This window comes from Strix uralensis, chromosome 15, assembly GCF_047716275.1.
Source record: "Strix uralensis isolate ZFMK-TIS-50842 chromosome 15, bStrUra1, whole genome shotgun sequence".
NCBI lineage: Eukaryota > Metazoa > Chordata > Aves > Strigiformes > Strigidae > Strix > Strix uralensis.
Genome location: NC_133986.1, coordinates 741,132 through 763,856, shown reverse-complemented (window position 1 = coordinate 763,856; position 22,725 = coordinate 741,132). Strand labels below are relative to the sequence as shown.

Sequence of the window (22,725 nt, the reverse complement as noted above, 5' to 3'; positions counted from 1 at the left end):
TAGTCCCAACCCCCCTGCCATGGGCAGGGACACCTTCCACTAGCCCAGGTTGCCCAAAGCCCCGTCCAACCTGGCCTTAAACCCTTCCAGGGAGGGGGCAGCCACAGCTTCTCTGGGCAACCTGTGCCAGGGCCTCACCACCCTCACAGGGAAGAATTTCTTTCTTAGAGCTAATCTGAATCTACCCTCTTTCAGTTTAAAACTGTTACCCCATGTCCTATCCCTACACTCCCTGATACAGAGCCCGCCTCCCCCCGCCCCCAGCTTTCCTGTAGCCCCTTTCAGTCCTGGGAGGCCACTCTAAGGTCTCCCTGGAGCCTTCTCTTCTCCAGCTGAACACCCCCAACTCTCTCAGCCTGTCCTCACAAGGGAGGTGCTCCAGCCCTCCAGCAGGTCCATGTCCTTCTTATGTTGGCGACCCCAGAGCTGGACACAGGACTCCAACATCAGGGGGTTTCTGATCAAAGGGAAGATTTACTTGTGCCTTGCTAAGAAAATTAATTTTGGGTTGCTCAGATAAAGTCCATTTGGTGTCTGCTGTCTGAACCAGTGACTGATGTCTAAGCAGATAGTGATTAGTTTAGGTGACCAACCAGGCAATACCTTCTTCAAGAGCAATCCATGAGAGATGTTGTCTGCTGTCAGAAAAGCTGATACAAGGTGTGTGATAGAGCCGGCTTCTCCACAGTGAGGTCGAAACAGAAAAGTACACATGCCTCTTTCCCTGGGGGGATTAAAAGCAAGTTCTACTAACAAAAAATGAACTGTTCATCTATTTTGTATATAATAACCATTAATACAGGAATTTAAAAAATAAGTTACACGTTCTCATACAGTTTGACATGGAATTTAATCAGGCCTACCTGTAGGCTGCTGTCAAAAGGGGCAAGTCCCTCTAACCCAAAGCCCTTCTACCACCTGACATATTTGTGTCTTCTTCTTCCTTTCCTTCCCCAGTTACCTCTCATTTAGCAATTGTTTAGCTACTGGGTGAACAGTTACTGAACTGATTTCAGTTGAAGGAACTGGCAGATGGAAAGCTAAGTGAACTGATGCAACCTGTGGCCATGTAATTCCTAGATTTAAAATGAGGGACAAAGTGGAAGCACATTGCCAAGAGTTGGCTAACACTACCTAGGTGTGATGACAACCTGCCATCTCACCAGGTTTAGTGTAGCATAAAACTACACCCTCAGTAGCACAGAGATGATCTAGGAGTACTGGTTATTACACTAGACTTCACACTATAATTTTTAGAACTATTTTTATCATCTATATTACAAATGATTCTGGCTTTTAGGTTATAATGATCACCATTATTCAGTGCAGACACATGTCCCGTAAGTATCTGGAGATGTTCAAAATAGAATTTCAACAAGGACTGCTAGAGTATAAGGCAGTTCTAGGACGGATGTTTAGCAACATCTCTTCTGAAAATGGAGGTGACTTCGCCAATAGTACCAAAATAGAAAAGAGTCTTGTAACGGACTGGCTGTGGTGCCTCAAATAGTCAGCATTTTTTAACAGGGTGAACAGTTTTACTGATGCATTGATGAACTGTGTCATTATCTCACCTAGCTGTAAAGAGTATTTAATGATTATCTAGAGACATTTTCGAACAGTAGCTGAAATGATCTTGAGGTAAAAAAAAAGAAATGCCTAAGTTCTGACAGAATCTCTGTCTTTGGAAAAGAAAAAAAAAATGTAGACAACAGAGAATGTAAAGGAAGTCAGGAAAAAGGGATGACTAGTATCTGCTGTACTGTGTCCTTTCCATTACAGAACTAAAACTAACAACTAGGCCTGTTTGTTGCAGGTACAAGGTAATTTAAGGTGAATGTTTTTATTATGAGTTTTGATTATATAGGGTGGTAGAGAAAGAAATGCTTGAGGTAGCGGTGGGAAAGAAGAAATAACATTTTGAACGTTAACTGGGATAAGACCCGTTACAATGACAAATCTGTGCACCTCCTGTGAGAAAGTCCAAAAACATTTTATAAATAATAATGAATGAAATCCTTGCAAGGTAAGCCATGACACCATAATAAACAGATAACATCACTGTGACTCAATCTGAGTCAGTTGTGCGGATCACTGAGCGAGTCAGCCACAAAGCCAGGAACATAAACTCAAGTTGAATTTCAGGCTTTACTGAGCCTGATGCCAAAATCTGCTTTTACAGTCATGATCTCACTATTCAGTATCATAACTCCCTGCATTACTTGCCTAGACATTGGTCTCAAAAGTAGTAAAACTGAGTCAACAAGCATGCTATAGTTAGTTAGCTAGATGTGCAGTTTATAATTATGTCTTCCTTTGTCTATCTTTGATAACAGCAGCCGCCCTTAAACCAATATTTTACAACATAACTTTGTATCTCTTAAATTACCAGGAGATAGCAAGCTACTGAGAGGTACGTTATATTTGGAAATCCACTGTGAATCCAAGCAAAGGTCAAGTCAATTTTGTGGGGTTTCTTCTTTTGTTTTGTTTGATGTATTCACTCACAAAAATACATACAAATGTCAAACCAAGATAAAAATCTGATGACTTTACAAGTTCTCAATATTTCACGTGAATTAATTTTGCAGTTAATATTTTAAAAATAACTCAAGTACTCAGACTAAAATAATTCAACATAACCTTTGCTTCAAAAGATATATGATCTAGACACTGACTTAGATTGAGACCAAGATTATTGATTTTTCTTTCTGGAAGCTTGTAAGAGAAAAATTACTACTTACCTCCTAAGGTTGTTTAGCAACATGATGTTCACATACATATAATACAAATAATAGCTATATGGGGGATTCTTCTCACTGGTCCAGAGGTCAGGGTTAAGGCTCTTGTCAGAGAACATATGGCCACTATGTTTGGATTCATCATCAACACTGTCAAAGCCAGTCACCTGGTAGGAGAAGAGATTCACCGAAATCAGTATTTTCAAGAAGCAAACTTCAACATTACTTACTCTTGCTTCAGGACTTTCTTGTAAGAAGCATCTGGTCCTTTTTCTTCATTTCCCTCCTTATGCTAGCAGCCCTGCTGCTCAGCCCTCCTACCATACCATGCAGACAGTAGGAATAATGTGTTTTCTCAAAGGAAGTTTCACCCATTGTTTTCTTTTGAGACAAATAGGAGGCCCAGCTGCACAAAAGCCTTCAGACTCCGGGGGGGGGCACGGGCAGGTCATGGGCCTGTAAAACTCCCCCAGATCTAGATTATAGTCCTTTGAACTCATCTGCTTTGTTATTTGAAAAGCAGCTGAATGACAGAGGCTCCCAGGAAACCTCAGAGTTCTGATTTGGGGGATACTCAGAAATGTCTTTTTTAATCATGTCCCAGCAGCTACATCCCCACCTCTCTCGAGTCCCATCAAGATCTACACAATGCTTCCCTACAGTCATCTCCTTTTTGGAGGCCAGTGCCAGAGACAAGCTCAAAGTATGCATCCTGGATTATGATGCTGTTTCTGTACAAGAGGATGTGAATGTTTTTTTGGTCATTCTTTATAGAAAGGATTGCTGAGAGGACAAATAAATAGCTGTTGAGCTGCTTCAGAGGAAATATATAACAACTATTTGACAACAGGACCTTACCCGGCTTTTATTAAATTCTGTGTCAGGGCTTTAAAACAATAATACAAGTAATCTATGAAGGAGGAAGCTTTTTTACTGTCTGGAAACAGCTGTGGAAAAAAAAAATCTATGAGGAGAGGATCCATTTCATGTGAGACAAGAAGTTCAAATATACTTACATATTTGAGGAAAAGGTGCAATTCTTTGTGGTCTTTGGGATTGATTGTTGCTTCAAACAAAGGTACAAAGATGTTCTCCAACATCTTCCCAAAACTAGGTAGAATATTTTTAGACCTAAATATGTCACTGAAGGGAAAAAATATACACAGTTGTGACCACTCTTTAATCAGCTTATATTTTTCCTCCACTTTTATATTTTCTATTATTTGTGTATATTCAACACATTCAGTTCTACTAGGATTCAGAAATTCAAAGTTTATGTCAGGGAAGGGGTTGTCTCTATGCTGTTTCCTGCACTGCCTGGCACTCTGCTTTATCCAGGCTCTGCTGAAGCTCCCGAGTGCTCCAAAAATAGTGACAGTATGCACGGGTAGATGCTGTCTCAAGAACAGTGACCCCTTCCCTTACAGCCACTGAAGGCTAATAGGGGAGATACGGAATTACCTCTTGTGAAAGATTCAGTTTTCCAAAGTTGTAACTACTACAAATGAAAGTAGAATGTTCTGCTATAGTGAGCCTCTCAGAAGAGGGACAGTACTTCAGTGTGTCATAAAGTGCATGACAAAGTGTTGACTCAGATGTATGGAAGAAATTGTTACATGAGAAATTAAAGGAGATAAACTTTCTCCCTAATGTGAAACACACTCTGGGACATATATGTGACCGCGACAGCTCTTTTTCTACTCATATTTCAACTAAGTTTCAAAACATGAAGCTCAGATATTAAGGCTGACAAAATTATCATGGAAGACTCTATTATACAGTATTAGAAACAAAGAACCATTTAATAAAGTCCCAAAGGATGCTTAAAAACTAAGAAAAACTGATACTGATTTAAGCTTGCAAATCAGCAATCTGGGTTGCATTTCCAAGTTCACTGTTATTTAGTCACTGATTTGAGGAAGTTTGATAACAGTTTTACAGATCATTTTCTACACCTTTATGGAATTCAAGAGTTGATTTATTTTCATTACTAAACTGTATTTTAACTTGCCATTGAATACAGCTTAATTTCACCCATTTGTAATTTTTGGTTTTAGTCTCTTCAGACTTACATAAATAATTCACAGTAGTTTTGAATAGCTTCATAAAGAGTAGTCATGTCCTACACCCCCAGACTGTCAGGAAAACTGCAGCAATGGTCAAGAATAAATTTCCCAGGCTGTTTCTTATAAATAGAACTAGAGTACAGCTCATAAACCATCTAAAAAAATATCAGAAATTAAAACAAATCATTGGTATGATTTCAAACTGTTAAAATTACCAAGAGCTCCTGATTACTTACTAGATTCTGGGAACCTGAATTATCCAGCGCATATTAGGGGAATAAACTTTATGCTTAATGAACCATTTTGCCAAGTTCAGCCATTCATCTGGAGACCGTCCATAAATGGATAAGCGGGGTTCTGTATACTGGTACTTACTTTCTTCTAGTTCACGGGCTACTTCCTATTAAGTAATAAATATATTTGCTTTAATATGGACACTGAAGATCATTTACAGCTAGTAGTATATTTATCATTGTACTTTCCTCAGACCAGATATAACTGTACTGCCACCCTTTAATGATAAAGGGAATCTCTTGTCTATTCATCCATTATTTTTTTAGGCATCTGAATATTATACTAGCAAGCTATTGCAGATATAATTTGAGTATAACTGTAACACCTAGATTTAGAGGACAATATTCTTGTGCAGTTATTACTAACACCTTTGTAAGACATGTTTAAAATTGGTAAATCAGAATTATACTATTTAAACTGTAGTAAATGACTACATAAAATATGCAGACCAATGGAGAATCTGACCTAGAATCCATGGGAGCAAGCAATTTTAAGGCTATTAATTTTAGACAAGCACTTCTATACAAAGAGCAGCTGACATCTAGTTCATGTCGTAAGAAATGAATCTGAAGCCTGTGCATGCACGTGAAGATACAGATCGATGCAGAGGCGCTTCCCTAGCTCTTCCTTCCCTAGCAGCTACCACTAGCCAACTACATCCTAACAAAATATTAAGCCAGTGAACTGATCCTTGGCTGCTCTCCATTAGTTTGAAACTGCACACAACTCTGCTTTGAACTCATACACAGGTTATGTGTACGTGTTTGTAACTCATAAAATTATTTAGAATGCAGCAGTGGCTGATTTAGCAGAGGTCTTTCTCTGATGAATTGCTAGAGCAAGCCCAATACTTAGAATTACTTAACCATAGTGTTAGCTCCAATTATAACATCAAAAATCTTTTACAAACCTTCATTTCTCTACAGTTGGAAAAGCTTGAAACTTACTTACCTTGACCATACGAGCAAAATATTCACCACCAATGTAGTTCTCAGTTTTCAAATACAAGTCCCTCAGCTCACTAGCACCAACTGGATTGTACTTGGAATTGAATTTGTCAAATCGATGAAATGTTTGACGACCCTGGAGGAGAAAAAAACCCAAATAACCATGGTTTTAAGTATGCACAATAGTTTATAAATTAAATTCCCTAGCAATAAAAGACATAAAAAATACCTATAGCAACTTACTTCAAATGTGCAAAGTAATGCACGAGTTCAAATTCTAATTTAATAAGTTATCATGCAATAACTGTAGAAAACAGAATTTCACGCTTAGAAAACTTTAGATTTTTCTCGTTTATTTTGTCATTTTAATAGACTTACTGCATGGACATCTAAAGAGTCTACAGTGAGGTCATAAGGGTCCATGTGAAGGCTTTCAAAGACTTGCTTTAAAGTCATCTTCTTGCCTTTTTTCTCTGCAACAATCCTGTCAGGCTCCGTTTGATATGTGTGCTTAATAAACCTCAACAAGTGTTTCTGGTTCATGCAAGCAGCAGCATGGATATGAGTATCAACCTGAAATCAAAAGGTTATTCATGCTCATCATCCATATACATAAATTAGCAAAGTATCTATGTCAGTGACAACAATGACTAAAGCCTTGTAAAATATTCCTTAAGTAACAAATGGATTCATGCCTAAGTAAGGCAAAATGTTTCAGAACCATGAGATTTTGGTTTTGGAGGAATTATTTGATAAGCAGAACTATAAATAAAACAGCTCCCAATGAATAGTTTCCTATTTAAATAAAATTTTCAACAAGATACATTATAAGTGCCAAACACAGAAACTGGGTTCAGATTAAATGTGATACTTCCTTAAAGGAGACACCGATCCTTCAGTATCCTTTTATTTCATCCATGATTCAATGATGTCTTTCTAGTTATAGACTATAGTTATAACCACCCTCTCTGACTGAAAGGACCTGGAATTCTCAGTCATTTCCAATAGCATAATTGATTTTTGTATTTCAACCACATGAAACATCTTAGGTCACTAGAACTGCAAAATGTACATGAGAAATTTTGTCACTATTTTTTCCAAGTTTAATTATAATACAGCAACTCATAATGCTGACAGATTTTTCAGTTTCTTCAGATCTCTTCACACACTAAGGGAAGTGCAAGCTTCACAGAAGGACTGACAGTATTCCCTCAGATTTTTGTTCAAGTCCCATTTTAAAAAAAAATTGACAAGAACCAAATGGTTTCCACAGGTATGCTTTTCTTTCGCCCAGAAGCTTGCACTGAGCAGCTTATATTAGAAAACAGTCCAAAGAAACAACTGATGAGATTTGGGGGTTTGTTTGTTGATTTAAGTTTTCCCTTCAGTATGTGTAATTCCTTAGGTGCCTCCAACAGGTATGTAAAATGAATGTGTTGCAGTTCCTTGCAGTCAGGGGTTTATTATCTTAATGACACAGTTAAAGAATAGAAGAAAACCAGGTATTTTGCCCAACTACTTCTTGTTTGAAAAGGCAGGTAACACTAATTGCAGTTACTTAGGACCAAGTAGGTGAAAGGGGAGAATAGCTCTTAGCTAGGATAATGGCCCTAAGGAATCTCAGCACAGCACAGTCCAGCAGAGCTGCTGCTCCAGTGTCCATTTGCTCTGAATTTCCATGAGAAATTTTGATTGAACAACAGAATAGCCTAATGCATGTCCTAGGCAAAACAATGAAATTACTCTACCAACAAATTCCTATCAATTTAAAACCAAACCAAAACAAACCACTGTCCTGATTAGATTTCGCAGATGACACATAATGATCACAATGGCCCTAGGGACAGCTTGACAGACTCTGAAATTGCCTTCAAGTCCAGACTGCCAAATCCTAGCAGAAGCAGTTTCAGCTCACCCAGAATCCACAGTGCTGCAGCCTGTCTGCTAAGCTTCCCATTTTCCTCCAGCCCAGGCCCTGCCTGGACATAGATGGCCCTGAGCACAGGGATGTGGTCAGACGCTATCGCTGACTTCACTATTTCTAACATCTGCCTTGTGCACCAGCTGCCTGGTACTGCAGACAAGTCTTACAAGACCAGCTGGCAGAATGGTTCTGCAGAAGGAGCAGGAAGTAAGATAGTCAGTTTGTAATACAAGTTTCAAGATGATATATAACAAGGACAGGATGGTTCAAATGATAAGTCTAAATACCACACAGTACTGTCCTATACATTGGTAGGAGATGGTTTGGAATCATTATAAGTAACACTTGACCATGAAGTCTTAAGTGAAACTGCAGTGGAAAGGGCTGCTCTAACTCCTCATAGAGTAAGAAAGGAGCTTCAAAGCAGAAATAAAAAATAATCTTGCTTCTGCACAACACTGGTAATGCAGCTGTCAGGATGCACCCAGTTTTGCTGTCTACCTTTAAAGGTTTAAACAAATCAAATACTAAAAACATTCCCAAGAAATGTCACAAAAGGAAACAGAAGCTGGAAAACCCACACTGCCATGTGATTGTAAAAGTGAAACCTACTTGGCTTTCAAGGTTCAATTTGAGAGTTAATTTGATCAACTGCATACAGGTACATCCAAAAGAAACCATGAGGCAGAGAGGGGGCTTTTCAATCTCACAAGCAATGACATAAGATTCAAAAGGTTGGCTGCTGACGTTAGATACAAGTTGCTAAAGATGCTCACTACATTGGAACAGTTTGAACCCACTGCACTGTGCTTTTCGAAATGCAGGTAAACTGGCATTCCAGGGACACACTCCCAACAAGAGCTGTGTAGCCTGTATGCAGGAAGTCACACTAGAAGGAATTCTCAGGTAAACCAGCTATAAGGAGTCACTGAACATACATCTCTGCAAGGACTCTCCTCCAGGACACTGCAAACATGGACACATACAACACGAGACCGGTGTGTTCCCTTTTGCGGAGTGACTATGTCTGCAGCTTTTGGATTCCACCAACGAAGTAGTTGGCATCCTGGTCTGCTTTTAAGGATCATTAGAGGAAACAGATCAGGGGCACCTGAATAAGTAACAGCCATACTCCTGCAATGTAAACCTAAGCTTATGCTGTGACATACAGTCTACAGAAATGCCACTGTTTTACTTGGCACAGGTAGTCATTTAATTTGCAGTTTATACATACAGAAGTTGTTGCAGCCCTCTAAGGGCAAATCTATCTCCCTGTGAATGTTAATAGCATAACTAAAGACCAGGATATAAACTGAATCCTAAATATTAACGTTTAATTGTTAATCACTGCCTAGTACAAATATGCTAGACACTTTCAAGCTAAATGAAAAAGCAAGAAACGTATTACTGTCTTGAAGTACACAACATGAAGTGCATTACTAATGCACAGTAAACAATGCTGTGTCTAAAACAGTAGAAACAGCTCCACTTAACATATTATTACACTCCTCAGAGTACTTCTATAGCCATTTGAACCCAACTGCACTATATATATGCTTACTCAGGTTAATAAACATCTTTTGTTTTAGAAATAAATATTGTTTACTATGAACTCTTCCTGGACCAGCAAAATAATACAAGCTACTAGGCTGGGTCAACTTATATGGGAGAGTGAAATTACAGTTAATAGATGCCCTATAAGCTCTAAACATTCAGGAAAAGCAAGATATAAGCATAGAATACCAGGTGTAGGGAACCTGAATAAGTGTAGTTTATTGAATTTCAGAATGCACTAGTTCCAGTGGTGGCTCAGCTACTGGAATTAATGACTCTTGAAAAACAGCACACAACACTTCCCCTTTATTTAAATCAACATGAATTCACTACTGTTAGGAGGGCAAGGACAGAAAGCAAGGAGACATTTTGTTTCATTTGCTTGTACACAAGGATCACATGACACAGTAATAACTGCATTTCTTTCAAAGTCCTGCTTCCCTTTGAGAAATAATTCTCTCAAGCGTGTCTCTGCATTTCAGTAAGCTCCTGTGAAATCTTCTCCAGTCCCCACAAGCATATCACACATTGCTCTATAGCTGAGCTAATCCTGTCAGGCTTATTTTCTAAGAACCAAGATCTTCCTTTATTTTTTCTCCTCCCTCTCAACTCAATGTATTTATTTCCCAAGAGTAAAAAAGACTTTTCTGGAGTCTTTCATGCTTTTTCTAGAGAACATGCAGTACTTTGGCTACCTTTTTAAACTACCCAGTATATTCTGACCTTTAGGGAAGCAGCAACTTCAGTAACAACAGAAGTCTTAGAGAGTATCATACAGCTTTTTCTTCATTGTTTTTACAAACAATGCAACTTTTTGGAAGGTTTTAATGACTTGCACTTTGACCTACCCTAGCACATTATTAGTGCATATGCTTTTGTGCATTTTCACAACTCAGGATGCAACCCTATCTAAAGGAAGCATCTAAACACATAATCCTTAGACATGGTCTGATTTGGTTAGGGATATTTATTATTAATAATAATAATGTTATTATGCTAAGAAATTTTTACTAATTTCATTGTTATTTATTATGAAAGATATCTACTAAAAGACTTTGAACAGATTGAGTTCATGTAAGGGTGACAAATGCCCCCTCTGCCCTCCCCACCAAAAAGACTAAACCAGTCTCATTTTAAGCTGTTGTTATTTTGTTCTTCATACAATGTGATATATCAAGTAAGCTGAGGCTTCTCTGGGCCATGAGTAACAAGCCCCTACCACAAGGTCTACTTGCTTCTATTTGCAAATATTCTGCTTGCATTTCCAAATTAGTTACAATGCCACTGCAGCCCAGTTTCCCTTAGTAGAAAAAAAACCTCATCTGTGTGCCCTTAGCCAAATTTCCTGTTGCAGTTCTTACTCTCACCTCCCCCCAGGAGGAAACCTTTTTACTCAAGGTCACATTAATCTTCCATGAAAAGAAGAAACACAATGACTGACAGAAATCTATCTTGGAACACACAGTATGCCTTCAGTGAACTCACCTTTTTAACAAATGAAAACAACTGTTAACACAAAGGTTTCTTTAATTCTTTTAATTCCATCACCTCATTCAAGCAATGGTAGACATCAGTTTTCTCGCAAATATGGTAGAATTCCCTTCGCTCAGCAATTCTCCATGTAATGAAGGCAGCCTGTCTGTCTCTGCACCTTCTCAGTTCAGCCTAGCCCTTTCCTTTCCTTATTGACCTGACCACTATGTGGTTCTGTCTGCAGGCTTTGTGGATGAAATGCTTATACTTCTCAGTCAAGATGGTTACATCTGTGTACAACTTGTAGCTTGAAGGACTTCCCATTGCCCTCCAAATCACATCTCACCAGCACCAACTACCCTAAACCACTCTGGCTCCTGCCTCCCTCATTTTCCTGCATTGCTTCTCTTTCCTTCCACTGTCTCTCAAATCTCCACAAAACATCCATCTCAGATCTATTTTATGGATGTTTATCTGTGCAATCAGAAATGGAGTGTGGTACTGAATTAGGCATATGCTCCGGATTCAGAGCAATGTGATAAATACAGCAAAAACAAATGCCAAGGGCAACCCTCTTAATGATACTGAACTTTTCCAGTGCATAGATTAGTAGTACCCACAGCTGCAAACTACCTGATTTTCTAAACACATGCACTTTAACTCATAAATACTTCTACCCCAATAGCTATGGGCTTCATGGACTTGACGCTGAATCCACTGCTGCCTTTACATCAATGCTGGATTGAAGGGAAATTATTCCACATCCCACTGCCAGATTCCCTGATCACCAATATATTCATACTGCATTAGCTTTTCAGATGGGATGCAACAGCTTTATACAATGAACTTGATTCATTCCTTACAGCTTTGTATTAAGCATGAGAGGCAGAAGACACAAAATACACTGCCCTAGGGTATTGCAGTAATGCTCCTGGCAGCCAAAATAGTCCCTAGAGCTGGGCAGAGCCCCTCAAGAGCTTGCCTACTTCATACTTATGCCATCCAGAGCAACTCAGAAACCAGGAGAGACAGGAGATGTGAATCCCCATGTCCCCAGCTTCTTGTTTGGCTGTACTCATTGCAAAATGCACAGAATCAAGCCCCTGTGTTCACATGAATACAGAAATACACTACCATGAAGAGAAACCAATTTCTTCTTCTGTTCTTTTAATTACTAAAAGAAAGGATAGAGTAAAAGCTTGCTTTATGTTCTCTACAGAATTTTTGCATTATAATGGTCGATGGCTTTCTGCCATCATTTTGCCACTTGCAAGACTGGGCAGACACAAAAATTCACCTCGGCGTCTCTGCAAGATAGGAGGGGAGAAATAGTATGCACAGTGCTTTGAAAGCACAAAATACAGCTTTACTGCACATTAAGAGTGGTAAGGCACCATTCCATGTAATGCTAACAGAGGTGCACAGAGGCATTCCTGTCCTTTGAACCCAATGCTAACCCATAAGTCTTCCCATTCACTATCACTTTTCTTCATATGATGAAAATGAATTTCATCACCAAAGTCAGGAAGTAGCTACTGGGAGGGAAAAAAAAAGAGGAAGAAAAAAGCAATCTCTGAATGAATCAAAGTTCAGAAAGGTTAAGGTATAGATTCACTGTTTACTCACGAGGCTTTTAATGATACATTTAAAAAGCAGACATCTGTTAAATCAGTATTTTGTGAGATCTATAGAAGTATATAAACCTGCTCTAACTTCCTTTCTTATAAGTCATAAGTGGTATTTCAACCCTGTAGTCACAACCAAAAGCTAGTATTTTCATCCTTTTTGTCTAACCAATACTTTAAAAAAAAAAAAATAAAATCAGTTGCACCAGTCTAGACCAAATGGTATATCATGGCAGCAACCAGCTACTGCACACAGAATTCAGCAGGGCTGTGTAAGCCACTTTAGAAACTGCTTTCTTCCATGCACAGCTACCCTGGCGCGAGCCAAAGCTCTGCTGCCACACAAGGCAAGGCACCTGAGCTAGTGAGTCTGTGGGCAGAAGAATGACATGTAAAAGCCACTGCTGTGGCATATCCTCAGGTTTGGTTTGCTGAACCACTGAAATAATGGCTAAAGAGAGAAAGAATATGGGAGGCTTATGCTGTCATTTTTTCATCTTTAGAAAACTATATCAAAGCTATTTGCAGTGAAGGACACCTGCCATTGCAGCACATAGATATACGTCATACAGATAGCAAATACATGTTAGGTAAAAAAGTATCTTGGCTTCACCTTTGGGGGGGGCAGAGGGGGCATCAACCTCCCCCCTAGAAAAAGCAGTAGAGACAAACCGAAGTTCCTAATAAGAAGACCAAGAAAGCATTGTAAATGCCTTCTGCAATTAGCAACATTTAAACAGAAAAAAAAAAAAAAATCAGGTGTACATCCTTTACTTTGAAGGTGTATTTCAGCTAAACAACTGAACTATGGGCTCTGAATTAACTGAGGCTGTTGGGCACAGCGGCCTGTTGGAAGCCCCACTCAAAAAACCTCATGTAGTTGCTTTGAAAGGCAAGACACCCTAATACACAAAGGCTAAAACTCAGTTCTGAGTTTGTAGAGCTAAACTCTTATTACTTAATTTCATCCCTAATGCAGGCAACCCAAGAGTTATGTGGAGAATCTGTGCTGACTGCACTTTGCTATGCATTAGCTGGAGAACGTGGGAGAGCCCTGCTGATGGCAGACTCAAGAGTCTTCTCTAAAGTTAGCATTCTCCTACACAGACAGTTGTCTACCTCCTTGGGGAGCCAAGTGGAGCCAGCCACACTGTCATACCACCTGTGGATTCTTGTCTGTCTAGAGAAATATTTATCAGGTTATTAAAGGGCAATTTTCCAGTTCCAGCTAGATCAATGCAAAACTTATGTTTGGTTGCATTCTGGTTAAGCCCAATATGTAAGATATACCCATACAGTTCCCTTATTTAATAGAAGCCTTATCTTGGGATTTATTAAATAGATAAGCTCACTGGAGGAGAACTCCTATTAAACCAGGAAAAAAAAAGGTGGGGAAAGAGGACAGGGAGAAGGGGAAAAAACCCAGTAATCTTTGATTGTCATGCCAGCAAATAATGCTGGCCAGCTTTCTACCATACCTTTCTAAATGCATGTTCACTGATTGACCTTGTCACTACACCATTAACTGTTTTAATTTTGGCATTTTCCATCAGTTACTTTGGCTCTTTTATATAAGCAAACAGATTGTACCAGGATCTCCACACTAGTGTCTGAGGGATGTAAAAGACAACTTCACTAACAGCTCTTTCAAGAGGTGAATCTTATTTCTTGCTTTCCTCATGAGCAGTACGCACCGTTTAGGACTGACTAACAGAGAGACATCCTGAAATAGAGGCCCTAGAAGTGTCTGTTTCATATTCTAAGTTTCACTGCTGATACTGTTATTAGGGAGGAAGCACTTCAGGGAAGTTACAGATCCAAATATTACTTGGGTTAGCAAGACGTAGGAAAAGCAAGATTACTTGGGGGCTTACAGGAACTCTAGCTACAATGCAGTTTACTTGCCATAGAGAGTGATTCATAAAAATACTACTTGTAAGCTTGCTTCATAAAAATACTACTTTAAGCAAGATTAACTCTGCGCAGCAAGAATTTTTAAAGCAATAACTAGCAGTAGGAATGATCTCTGCCAGAGAAGAGCAAGCCTGTTCCTGCTCTCCTGAATTGGAGTATTGCCAGAGAGGAAGTGCTGCACATTTTGTGCTTTTGAACAACATGAATCCGTTTGTAGATTGGCTTATTTAATAGTAGGTAATTAGAAAATAATTAAGATATGCCCAGTGATATTGAACACTGTTTTTAAAACAAAAGCTGATCTTAGCAAATACAATCCTGTTCATTACAGCTTCTCAGTAATCTAACTGATTGTCTAAGCAGTTACCCGGCCCACATCTCTGTCCTTCGCACCTCTCAGTCACCACGTGTTTTGTGATTAATGTCTCTGTCAGCTGGTATAGTGTTTTACCTGAATGTGGCATGAAGTATATTATCCATGGTTATGCAAGAGAACTGTCAAGTTAGGAGTTGTCTCTGCCACTTGAGTCCTGCTTGAGTGAATTAGCTAATAGATCCTCCCGTCCATACGCTTAACAGATAAGTGTGAAATTCATTAAAATTTACCTAACAACCCATCTGCTTCTAGCCTTGTGATAGACAGGGGTATATTCATCAAACACTTTCGTTTAGCAGATTTTGTATTTGACAGTTTATTTCCAAAATAGTAGCAAACATTCAGTAGCCAGCACACTGGCCCCTATACGGAAAGGCCAGAAGGACTTTTCGATGTACTAGCACTAACCAAAACATAACAAGAAGGATTAAAGTATTGATCTAAACCCTGAAGTTACAAAATAAGGACTACCTCTTCCAGTTGCATATAGAAACAATGCAAAATGGACTTAAGTGGTTAAAAATACCAGCAACAATTACTGCTTTGTCAAGAAATGTCACCTATCAAACCAAGTGCTCTCTCTCCAGTAGTTTCCTCTTAATTTCAGGAAAGGGGAGCAAACGAAGCAGCATAACATGGCTGCTTCCATGCTTTGAAGAGAATGCAGCTCCCATGGGTGTGAATATGTCAGGAAATGAAATGAGCTCCTTGATTCCCCTACCTGTCTCCTAATTGCATCCCAGTGTATCTGAGAGGCAGTTACGAATATAACTCAAGTAACAGTCTTTTTACTTAGTATTTCAGACATTTTTTACCAGATACTGATGGCAGCATGAACCCTCAGTTCAGTTTCTGTGGGAGGTCTTTTTTCTTTCAACATGTATTTAAACACCTATTGTCAACGTGAAGTGAACTTTTTATCCAAAATATATATAGCTGTTCCTACTTACAGTCTCGTATGACTTACCTACATGAAAACATGAAAATACACTTGACTGTCTTTAAGTGAATTAATTAAAATGAATTAAACCTCCATGTGGGTATTTTCATTCATAATCCAAGTGAGCTTCATTTGATTAATTCTGTTTCACTCCTTTAAAGCAATCTACATAAAATTAAGCCCCTTTGATGCTGAATAAGTAAACAGATGAGTTTAGCATAATCCATTTAACCCACTTACATTCAAGTTAATTTTCCTGGACTGTTCCCATGTAGAAAAATTTTAATATTCTTAAAATAACATAATTCAACTGAGTATGCACACACCACTTCATGCATATCATCTACACTTCAGACAAGAAAAGCAAAATTGCTGAAACTCCTACTAGAAACAATGTCATGCCTTTAATCCTTTTCACACTTACCTTTCTCACATTATAAAAGTCTCGATGGGGATTACTCTTTAGTTCTTTAAATTCCGACATTTCATTTAACATCTCATGTAGACTAAATTTAGATTCTAAAAAGTTAAGCCTCCGATGACAATATGTTTTTCTGTAAGAGAAAACACAAAAATTAACTTAAAACTATTTGTACTTCAGGGTCAAAAGACTGTTTTCACAGTAAAAACAAATATTCTTATGAAGACCAAGACAAATCCTTTTATTATCCTACTAGTTAACAAATATGTCAATATCCAATACGATTTCAGACCAATGTTATTAGTGAAACCTCAAACAGAACTCTACATAACCATGTTATGCCCTTTAAATCGTCCAAGTATTTATCACTGTATCTGTGCATAAATTGTAGTTCTTTTACTAATGATGACCAAAGAAAGCATAAAACCTATAATAAAATCTGATGTCAATTGCTACTACTCTGAAACTATAACTCCAGTGGAGCAGATCACCTCATATGTAACAGAAACAATCTGTAATCCAGACTTATTCACTGTGGAAATAATAAAAAAAAACCCTAAAATTTGTTTGCTTTTTCAATGTGAATATAAGAAGCCAAGATAAGATGCAATACACTTTCATTTTTTATGCCTTAAAAACACATATTCTGTATAGGAATACTTTTTTTCCAAAATAATTTCTTGTGCTCTTCTTAGAAAAATCATGCTTTTTTTGTTCCTGCTTGCCTACTCCTCTGTCTTCACTTTCGTCTTCTGTTATGTTTCTCATTCTATTTTTAACCAATGACATGGTTGTCCTCTTCACCATCTGTCAATTCTTATTGAATCTACAATATTTTTGTAGCACTATTAATGTAATAGACTGCTTTTTTCTGCTTTATTGTTGACAATCTCTCCTCAATGGGACACAAATCCCATTATGGATTTGAAAGTCCAATTCCATCACTGTATCTGATACTGATCAAGATCCATTTGCCTGCTGCAGAAGTCTTTGTTGGGTTATACTATTCAAGAGACTAGAAGACTGAGGAGTAGGGGCAAGACTTCACCAGTTTAAGAACAGCGAAGATTAAAGAACAATGGGTTCTTGATCTCCAAGCAGCCCCACATGATAGACATCAATGACAGGAAAGCACTTGCTGCAAACACGGAAACAATACCATAAGAAGAGCTTATGCAACAGGATTACTGAAAAGACTTTCTCCTTTTGGTTTGTGTGTATTTATTGGGGAGTGTGAATCAGCCTGCAAAAGCTTAATCTGAAGAAGTGAAAGGAGCAGATGATTGCTCCTACATTCACAAAGGCACTGAGTATTCTAACGTGTCCTACCAAGGCCCCTCTTACTTGTAGCTTCCTGATAAAGACTGTTAGCAAAAGCTGCAAAAAGAAGGGTCTTCAGTATGACTTTCGTTTCAAGTTTTTCCTCCTTGCCCTTTAATCTTCTCAATATGTCTCTTAGAATATAAGACACTGAAACTGGAAATACATTTACCCACAGCATACTGTAAACAAGCATACTCAAAGCTAGCTTTGATTTGGAGCAGAAGGGCTGATAATGCTGGCAGAAGCACAGGCTTTTGCTCTTGGAAAAGTGCTTAGGGAATGGGACAGTTCTGTTCAGCCCATCTGCTTTGCCTCTATCAAGACAGACAGATTATGCTGCAGGTGTCAGACAGACTCAAAGGGGAAAGAATGCCATCAGGTGTGACTGACTCGTCACGTTGTAAGCAACGATCTCTCAAAGGCAGAGGGACTAGGAACACAGTGCTGGCAGGCAGGGCAAATAGTTCAGAACAGTCCAGGTCCCTGCTTTGTTCCATCCTAGGATGGATTCATATCCTTGCCTGGTGTTGAGGCCATGAGAAACCTTGAGGTTTCCAGTCCTCAGCTGGGAAGTAAACTTAAGAACTGGATACAGGTGTTTTTGTTATGCACTAGGCAAGGACATTGCTTTGTCATGAGTGTGTCAGTGACTGTACTAGAGTTGTTATATTTCTGGTTTTTAGAGATTTCCCGGGAGTTTGATGGTTCTGGGAAATTTCAGACCTATTTTGATTGTGCATGTGTGGATCAGTTTTGCAGCACATGAGCAGTTAACTGACATCTGGAACAAGTCAGACTGAGTATTTATGTTGCTGAGCTGTTCTGTATGCTTTACATACACAGGGTTTCTCTTCATGCAGCAAGAGCAGAACAGACATGAATGAATTCCAGACAACTGTTCAAAAACCTCAAATTCAGCATAGGCCAAAACAAAATAAAAAAGATGAGGTTCAAGCTTCAATTCCCATGCCTCAAGAAGTTTGGGTCAGATTTGACTTGAATAGGAACATTTGGCCAATCTCCTGCTTTTCTGTTAACTGCTTCTCATTTTGCCATGGTTGATGCAAAGAAACTAAAGAAATTAAGTATAGCCATATGTGGGGGGAGGGGTTTTCCCCCCTTTTAAGTCTTTCCACGATGCATTGATGCTCAAGAAGGGCAAAACAAAACATTACTGTAGAATGAGGACGTTGAGGAGTTAAATATCATAAAAGTCAGAAGTATTAAACTGAAGGTAACAAGCAACCTAAAGGGGCAGAAAAGAAAGAAAGAGAAACATACGTTGGGCCATCTGCAATTAGAGCAAGGACATGGCTCAGGTCAAGGGTATAGGTCTCCAGATCAGGATATGGCAAACTCCGAGGCTCATTGAGTTCCATCATTTCCTTGTTATCATAAACAAAGGGAATGCCACCTTTTATCTTGATAACATAATCCAAATTGTCTGGAGCATCATCAAGATTGTAAGGATCTTCATTTTCTTCTGGGGGTGAATAGAAATCTGGAAGTAAATTTATGTTACATTTAGAAGAAATCTTAGACAAAAGGCAAAATAATTACAAAAATTACCTTCTGCTTCTATAATGCTTTATTTCTAACAGATGTTAATACTTTCATTAAATCACATTTTCAGTTACTATAAAAGATCTGTTGTTACAACACAGCTTTATTCTGACAGGCTTTAATTGCAGTCCCTCTCCAAGCTGAGCGCCTACCTTATTATACATTATTAGAATTCTCTGAACCAAGGTATAATTAGATTTAATACTATTCTTTATTAATGTATGATAGTACAAGTGTCAAAATAATCTTCCTGAAGTATTTAAATTAGGATGACTGAAAGTACAGTTGAGATTTTTGAACAATAAAACAGTTGTTGACTTCATACCCATCTTCATTACTGTCTTTTCACCTTCTGACTCACTGCAGTGATTTTGGAAGTTTGTAGTTAAGCACACAGCTGTTCTCATATTGAAACATCAGTCAGAAAAGGGCAGGCTGTGTCTTTCTTTTCTTCTTCACCTCTGCCCTTCCCACAATCCAATGAGCTAGACTAGTGCATACATACTAGAACTGTTTCCTCTCTCAGCAGGAAATAATTTAAGACTCAGTGCTTCTCACTCTGACCAAGGCACTGGTTGGTTTGGAGGTTTTGGGGGGATTTCTTTGTTTGACTAGTTTTGTTGTGTTTTGATTGGGGTTTTTTTGTTTGTGTGTTTTTGTTTTTTTTTTTTTTAAAAATGTCCTTATTTTTATATTTAATTGGTTTTGAATAGAACCAAGAAGCGCAGAAGCCAGAGATAATAGAACACAACTCCCCTTGGCCTTCTGATCATGATCGAAATCAGAAAGTACCACAAGCACAGTTGGAATTTGTTCAGTACAGTTTTGTAATCCCTTTACAAAATTACATTTTTTTTTTTCCCCCCCGAGAATCAGGTAAACACACATACTACTTCTGGGAGATTCAGCTTATGTGAACACTCGAACATTATCACTCATGCTAGTGAATGTTCATCGCTTCTTTTACAGTATCTTGCTAACACAACTAGCATAAAATAAGTGTCTCAACTACATTGATGTCAGCTGAACTACATTCTTGTGCTCAGTCTTATCACTGAGATTTCTTCTTTTACCTGTTCAGTTAAGCCAAGACAGAAGAGTAATTAACCTGTCTTTTTATTCACCTAGAGCACCTGAATGTATGTTATAAACTGATACCGTTCTTATCTCCAATATTCATAACTATCCAGCTCAAACCTGTGCTAGCTAAGACATTGTGTAATGAGATTATATTGTTTATATCCTAACTTTAAAGTCACAACTGTAAAAAAAGTTAACCTAATAATAGCTTGGAATTATCTCCCTGGCAGCTGTTCCAAAATATCTTTCCTGTCTTGAATAATCAGTATACTGTCCTCTTTACATTATTTCTGTATAATAAATGCTTGAAAACATGTTAATTCACCCTCTTTCAACCACTGAGAGGGTGATTTTAAATGTCACTTTATGGATGAGAATACATTGCCAACAATATAGACACACCTACGGTGGCACGTCTGTACAGACCAAAGGTCACTTTTTACAGGCTAATCCTAAAACTAGCAGTGCAAACAGTTTAATGCACAAGAAAAGCTTTCAAGACACAACCCACCTAAGTGACAAGTATCATTTGTGACATATATAGTGGGGAACATGTTCAACCTAATAAGCCTTGTTGAGAGATCAGAGTTTATTAACCCAGGTAGAATGCTCAACAAACATGACTATACACAGCTTCCAGGCTTGACCCGGTAAGTGTACCATGCCTGTGACATCACTTACTCAGGGCTTGCTGACTGGCATGTCTGTATCATACTTCAATTTACAGTGTAGATGAGCTCCATTTTATTTCAGCATGCCAAGATCAGGAGGAATGACTTTTCACTTTAAACCATACCCATATATCTTTTTCCCAGAGGAACATAAGTGTACTACTTACCATCTCATTTGCTGAAAACAAGAATAATCAATGAGCGTCTAGTATGTTTTTTTAGCTTTTGGCAGCTTCCAAGTTTCAGACTAGACACAGGATTTATAATTTAGGTCCGTCAGTGATTCTCCACCACTTACTAAGAGAATGAATTACAGCAGCAAAGACACTCAGAAGAGATCATCACAAAAATCCAACTTACCTTTACTACAGCAGTGCATGGGTTTAATTCTATATTTTAAAAAGAAGAACAAGGATATTCACCTGGATACACTTCATCTTCAACCTTCCATTTTTCATCTTGCATGCTACACAAATACTGAGACGTTGTTCTTGGGAAGCGATGGTAGGCAAGACGTGAATACTTTTCTCGAATGAGAAGAGCTTTCACCAGGCTTTTGGCAGCTTGTTCATAATCATCAACTGTAACCTGAAAGGAAAGCCTGGATAAATACTGACAAAAATAAAACTACAGTTTTGGCAACAGACCAAATCCACACTGGTAACAAGGAGACTGAATTTCCAGAAATGTAAGTGTACGTGGCTTGACCATAAGGATTTTACCCAGGATCTCAGGAAGCCAGTGACAGAAGCAGAGTCCAAATACAATGTGCAAAACACACACACTCAAATTTTTTACTCCTATCATATATTACCCATTTATTTAATGCCTGATTATGTTTTTACCTATTCAATTTATTTTTTATGATAAAAAGCATAAAACAGCCTGACCTTTAACTGTTTTACAAATCAGTGTGTTCACAAAGCAATCTACAGTTTCTTGCAGAGTGCCATAATATACTGGCACTTCAAACTTCATATACGTTAGCTGCTAGTGGTTTGGGATTTCTGCCCCTTCCCCAGGTACAGAAAGGGGGGAAAAAAAAATGGTTTCTTACCCCAGCACAGTAGTCCCCACTAATTGAAACTCTCTGAAACTCTGGTACATCATATGGCACTTGGACTGGCAGAAAAGTACTTGGAAGAACTGGTGTTGCAGGAGACAAAACAGGATTGGCTGATGGTGCTTTCCATTCCTGAGATGGAATTTGTAATGACAAAGACTGGGATCGAATCATCTTGAAACTTTTCTTCCTATGAATTCATGGTATAAAGCACAAAATAAGCCATGGTATAAAACATTAAATACACTGGAAAACTGATTACAGCAAAGAAATCACCCCTTAAGAAGTTTTACAAATTAAATCTCTTATACTCCAGGAAAAACATTAGTCATGAAATATTTGTGCATTTAGTGTTTTTTCTATTGACATTGCTCAAGATACATGGTACAAACAATTGCACTTACCTTCCACACAAATACACTATGCCATGATTTATTTACAATCACTGTAAAATGCCATAAGGTTTGTTTTGTTTCACTTCTTATAAATTCAGTTTCAGCAAGTCACTGTACAGAAGTAAAATGCAATCACTATGCTTACTTTGGTAGGAGTTAATTCTTAGAGACTGGTAGCATCAGAATTCACAAAGTATCACACAGAAACAAGTGAATGCTACATATGGTAAGTTGTTATAAGTTATCACTCTATTACACACACTTTTCATTCTTCCCAAAACATGCAGGATTTAAAAACTCATCTAGTTGTCAGACAAGACTATGCATCAAAATTTCATATACAGTCATTCAGTTA

General features: G+C 38.3%; 1 protein-coding gene across 4 annotated transcripts in view; it reads right to left on the bottom strand.

Moving 5' to 3' along the window:
- AMPD3 (adenosine monophosphate deaminase 3) overlaps positions 1 to 22,725 on the bottom strand; it is a 32,552-nt gene that overhangs the window by 4,094 nt on the left and 5,733 nt on the right. For all 4 annotated transcript variants that reach the window (XM_074884280.1, XM_074884279.1, XM_074884278.1 and 1 more), the window contains exons 3-12: positions 21,970 to 22,165; positions 21,335 to 21,500; positions 18,880 to 19,099; positions 16,279 to 16,408; positions 6,427 to 6,621; positions 6,053 to 6,184; positions 5,044 to 5,207; positions 3,758 to 3,884; positions 2,745 to 2,908; positions 604 to 724 (exon numbers count right to left, since the gene is read on the bottom strand). In XM_074884280.1, the coding sequence (XP_074740381.1) occupies positions 604 to 724; positions 2,745 to 2,908; positions 3,758 to 3,884; positions 5,044 to 5,207; positions 6,053 to 6,184; positions 6,427 to 6,621; positions 16,279 to 16,408; positions 18,880 to 19,099; positions 21,335 to 21,500; positions 21,970 to 22,165 (1,615 nt within the window). The remainder of the gene's footprint in view (positions 1 to 603; positions 725 to 2,744; positions 2,909 to 3,757; positions 3,885 to 5,043; positions 5,208 to 6,052; positions 6,185 to 6,426; positions 6,622 to 16,278; positions 16,409 to 18,879; positions 19,100 to 21,334; positions 21,501 to 21,969; positions 22,166 to 22,725) is intronic.